The 5327-nt window shown below is 42.8% G+C and overlaps 1 protein-coding gene across 1 annotated transcript in view; it reads left to right on the top strand.

Moving 5' to 3' along the window:
* BAZ1A (bromodomain adjacent to zinc finger domain 1A) overlaps positions 1–5327 on the top strand; it is a 152307-nt gene that overhangs the window by 500 nt on the left and 146480 nt on the right. The window contains exon 3 of the mRNA XM_077262762.1: positions 4594–4872. Coding sequence (XP_077118877.1) covers positions 4594–4872 — 279 coding nt within the window. The remainder of the gene's footprint in view (positions 1–4593; positions 4873–5327) is intronic.

Genomic DNA, 5327 nt, shown 5'->3' with positions numbered 1-5327 from the left:
GTAAGACTGCGCCTTTGTTCTGGCCGCACATCCGTCCCCGGTGCTGGGCGCCGCCATACTGCCGTGTGAGGGTGGGCCGCGCTCCATGCTAGTGTGACACAGGCGGCTTATTCTATTCGGAAGTGCTGTGTCCTGGCGGCATTGTGTCACTTGTAGTGCTGGGCATAGGCGCCCCGTCACACAGCAGCTGCTGGCGGTTGTCCTGTCTGTGGGTGGCAGATGTTCAGGAACTTTATGTCGTCACTGGAAAGTTTCTTGTAATTTTGAAGGCTTCGCTGGTGTCGCCTGTCATGTCCTGATGGGTGGGGGGTGTCATGACACAGTAGAGGGTCGCAGGCTGCACACACAGGTCTGCCCCGGCTCCTAGAAATCCTGATGGACCATCACTATTCGGCGAGGACCGGAGCCACTCTCCTTATTCTCATCCCGAAAGAAAACTATTGTTTCCAGAATAGAGATGGATGCCTTACTGACATTGCTCACACGCTGCAGTCTTTGGCTACGTTCACATTAGCGTTAAGCTAATGTGCGTCGGGTTTGCGTCGGCGACGCAGCGGCGACGCATGCGTCATGCGCCCCCTATACTTAACATGGGGGACGCATGCGTTTTTTTTTGTTGCGTTGTGCCACACATGCGTCTTTTTTGCCGCAAGCGTCGGACCAAGAAAACGCAACAAGTTGCATTTTTCTTGCGTCCGATTTTCGGCCGACTGTTAAGGGGCCCCCTATGCAAAAAGTATAACCGGGCCCCTGTCCCATACACGGTGACAGCTATACATGTAGTATCAAAAGCCGCGCTCCATAGTGTACAACCAAAGAGCGGGCAGATACTCGCCCAGTACGGCTCTATAGGTCGGGCACACCGCATGTGGCTGGGCAGCTAAATCTGCCAAACGGCTGCTGCTCGGCCTGTGCCGCCAATTACTGAGAGGTGAAAGAAAACCGGAATAAGAGGAGCGCTGCCAGTAGGAGCAACCAGAGGCATGCAGAAAATAAAAAAACATGTTTCCTGATCAATAAAGTTTCATCATGTTAAGACATCAGCGATGAGGGAACTTTTAAAGAAAGTTTCCAGTGATGCCATAAAGTTTTCATGCTGATGGAACATAATGGTGTGTAGAGTGAGAGATACTTTTAACAAGTAGTTTCCACTACTCGGACAACCCCTTCTTGATCTAAATGTTTGACCACAAACAAAAAAGGCTTATACTCTCCTCCTGTACTGGCGCTGTTTTCACGGTGTGGGCACTTTCTCTCCCCAGGTCTCCCGTGTTGTTGTTTTAACGTGTAACCCTGGCACCCAATCAGCGCTGGCGTCACTGTCTCCGCCTTCGTACGTTTTAAACGTAGTCTGGGCTGCAGCTGGTCTAGGACTTAATGTTCAATTTGTATGAAGGTGGAGACAGTGACACAAGCGCTGATTGGGCGCCAGGAGTCACGTGTCACAACAACAACACGGGAGAGCGAGTGCCAACGGTGCCAGCACGGGAGGCCAGTATAGGCAGTATTATTTTATCAGGGCCAGGTGTGGGATATGAAAAGAAGTAGGCAACTTCTTTAAGCCCTTAGTGACGGAGCCAAGTTTTTGAAATCTGGCCAGTGTCACTTTATGTGGTAATAACTCTGCAATGCTTCGACAAATCCCAGTGATTTTGAGATTGTTTTTTTCGTGACACATTATACTTTATGATAATGATAAATTTAGGTCAATATGTTGTGTGTGTGTTTATAAAAAAATATCAAAAATGTTAGAAAAATGTTAAAAAATTAGCAATTTTCTAAATTTGAATGATTATCCCTTTAATCCAGATGGTCATACCACAGCAAACCATTAATAAATAACATTTCCCACATGTCAGCTTTACATCAGCACCATTTGTAAAATGTTATTTTATTTTCTTAGCATTTTAGGAGGTTTAAAAATGTAGCAGCATTTTTTCCTTTTTTCAAGGAAATTTACAAAATTTATTTTTTAGGGACTTATCCAGGTTTGAAGTGACTTTAGGGCTCCCATATATTGGGAAACCCCCAAACGTGATACCATTTTAAAAACACCACACCTAGACATATTGAAAACTGCTGTCAGGTAGTTTATTAACCCTTCAGTTGCTTTACAGGAATTAATGCAAAGTGGTATGACAGAAATGAATATGTGTATTTTTACCACCTAAATGCCTCTAACTTCTGAACAGATTACTACAGCTGTCAGACTGTAAGGCCGCTATTTGGACGTGAATTGCCATATCAAACATCAGGACCACAAAATCATGATATGAGGGCACCAGTTTGGATAAAGAGGAAGCCTCCACACTCTGTTAACCATTTATAATGATGTAGTCACTATTGACAGCAGCATCTAAGGGGTTAAACAGATTTGGAAGGTGCAAATACTGATCGTGGCTGATACAGCAAGTTGTCAGCTATAGTGTCCAGCCTACAGCTACTGGATTGTCACCTGTATTAGGCTATTCTCTATCTCAGGTCAGTTAAAAGACGTATTGGCTGTCATTAAGGGGTTAAGTTCATGTTATATCTGTGTGCGTGACAAGTGCCACATGGATGCCAGTCACGCACTTGCCTAGTGCCACATATGTTCAAAGTGGCGGAGCTCATAAAATTATATTTATATATATATATATTTATTTTTTTTTTTACACACCATAGAAAAAAAAATGTATGACACTTATAAACCTGCTTTCTGGAACAAAGTTCTTCATGCATTCAACACTAAGGCATTTCCTAACCTCCTATGTGTTGTGATGATCATGTTGATGCTGCTCTGATTGGAATGAGTTAATGGGGGTTTTCGATGTGAAGTGAATCCTGTGACTGGGATATGCCATCACTTTGTGATCAGCGGAGCTACAGCTTTCAGGATTCTCATGGATCCTGAGAATGAAGGGGCCACTGTGCTGTTGTACTGCTGGGCCCCTTTATTGGAGCTGTGTTGGGCTACTCTGCAATGTAAATCTAGTGAGAGATTTATCTATAAACCCACAATGTTTCCCTGTCCTGCTCCGTACCAGTGATGATTCCAGACGTTGGACCACAGCCATGTTAGACAGCTAAGCCATTGTACACTTCTTACAGACCACCTATAATACCAGGCTACTGACATTATTGACATGTCTGGTGATGTCTCGTTTTGTTTCTAAAACTTCCATTCAGTGAGCACTCCCCATCTTGTCTGCTGTCTTTTGCACTTTCTGATGCTCTTGTACATACATTAGTCTTTAGTGTTTTCCATCTGGTCATGTTCTTGCTCTTTTGTCTTGAGCTGCTTTTGTGTAAGACTGAAAGAGCTTCACGACTATCTGCTGGCTCCTTGTAGACGGACAGACATGTCGGGCACATAACAGCTTAGGTGTGGGGAGAAAAGTGGCTGAATGCACAAAGCCTGTGAAATTAGAGATTATTGTGCTGTCAGAAGTTAGTTCATGCCGCTTTTGTGTTTTTGTTTCTTTTTTGCTATTTGAAGATTAATAATGGAATTAGGCATTACTGCAGATTAAAGTATTTGTGGGTCTAGATCAAGGGTGGGGAACCTCAGGCCCCAGAGCCATTTACTGCCCTCGATGACCTTTTATCAGGCCCCTGAGCAGATTCTCAGGGACCACATTCTTGCGCAGGGAGCTGTATTTTGATCACAACCAGATCATTAATTTCTTCTTGCTCTGCTAGCACACACATGCAATGTTCACTACTGAACACTGAAGGGCATGCAATGAAAGATTACAGCCTGACACCACGGAGTTTTCTCTCCCTCTCCCTCAATCCGTGTTTTTTTTTTTTTTTTTTTTTTTTTCTCTTTCCAAAAATAGCTGGATTATGCCTGAAGGCAAAAAACTGATGTGCGAAAGTAGCCTAAGCTTACACTGTAAAAGCCACTTGAGGTCACACAGAACGCAGTGTGGTTCAGAGTCTGAATTGCCGTTACAAGACTCAGGACTGGAGTGGCGCTGAGTACATGAACATTAACAGCGCAGTCAGATGGCTGTATAACATGGACGACGATCACCTTGCAATGTTTGGACTGGCTGGCAGCTCTCCTGACCAGAGCAAGACTTTCGTGTATTTCTATGCTGCTGTCCCGCTCAGGTCAGGAGAGCTGCCGGCAAATCCAAGCATTGCAATGTGATCATCGTCCATGTTAAGGCCATCTGACTGCATCTTTACACAGGTTTAAGGAATTGAAAAAAAAAAAATCACAGGAGTCGGTTTTCCCATAACTTTTTTTGATTCTCAATTTCACTTGAAGGCCTTATTTTGCATTAATGCCATAAAATCTACTTTAAGAACATTTTTCTTTGCAGCTGCATTAAGTTGAAAGAACTAAGTTGCTCTTTGGATTGTGTAAAGTTGGGACACTTTAGATGCTACCATTGTAAGCTGCTGTTTAGGTGATTTAGTCTGATCCCAATAGTGGTGACACTTGCACAGATTGGCTCATATAGCTTTCATTTCTATTGACTCGGTGCCTCTCAGTATACACATTAGACAAACAGCGGTTGACATTGATGTGTTTTATGGTAACGTCTGTATAGTAATCTGATGTAAGCGATTACATTTCTTCCTTCTCTTACTTTATTCCAGTGAGTTCTTTGAACGTACGATCCTGTGTAATAGTCTTGTGTGGAGCTGCTCCTTCACTGGGAAATCCGGTCTTACATATCAAGAGGCACTAGATTCTGAGAAAAAAGTAAAGAAAAGCTTGCTGAATTTCCCTGAGCCCATAGTGGTGCCCATATTATACCTAGCCACACTTTCCAATCATCAGAGGGTATCGGATCTATGTGAAGACATCTATGACTACGTGAAGACCCGATTCTTCATTGATGAAACCGTGACTGTCGTGAGGAACAGTGGTGCCAGGTAATGTGGTTCTAGGAATACTTGGGGGCCTGATTCACTAAATAAGGGTCATCATTTCCAATACATCTTCACACCTTCTGCTTTGAATATTATGTTTAATGGTACGTTGACTCCTTGTGGATTTTTCGGCAGTGTAATACAGGAGCATCTGCATGTAAATGAGATTATAACAAATCTAGTCTACATGTTGTTGAAAATTTCCACTTTGATATTGCTCTGAGCTGTGAATCTGAAAATCTGCAGAATTCAGTACAAGTTTAACCCTTTGTAAAGGAAAGGGTGACATCTTTATCTAAAAAGAAATCTGCATGTAACAAGCACAGATCTTGCTGCAGAATACCAGTCACTAGATATACAGGTCCTTCTCAAAAAATTAGCATATAGTGTTAAATTTCATTATTTACCATAATGTAATGATTACAATTAAACTTTCATATATTATAGATTCATTATCC

The sequence above is a fragment of the Ranitomeya variabilis genome, chromosome 1, assembly GCF_051348905.1.
Source record: "Ranitomeya variabilis isolate aRanVar5 chromosome 1, aRanVar5.hap1, whole genome shotgun sequence".
Taxonomy (NCBI): Eukaryota; Metazoa; Chordata; class Amphibia; order Anura; family Dendrobatidae; genus Ranitomeya; species Ranitomeya variabilis.
The sequence above is the reverse complement of the archived record's forward strand: the minus strand, read 5'-3'. Positions and strand labels throughout refer to the sequence as shown.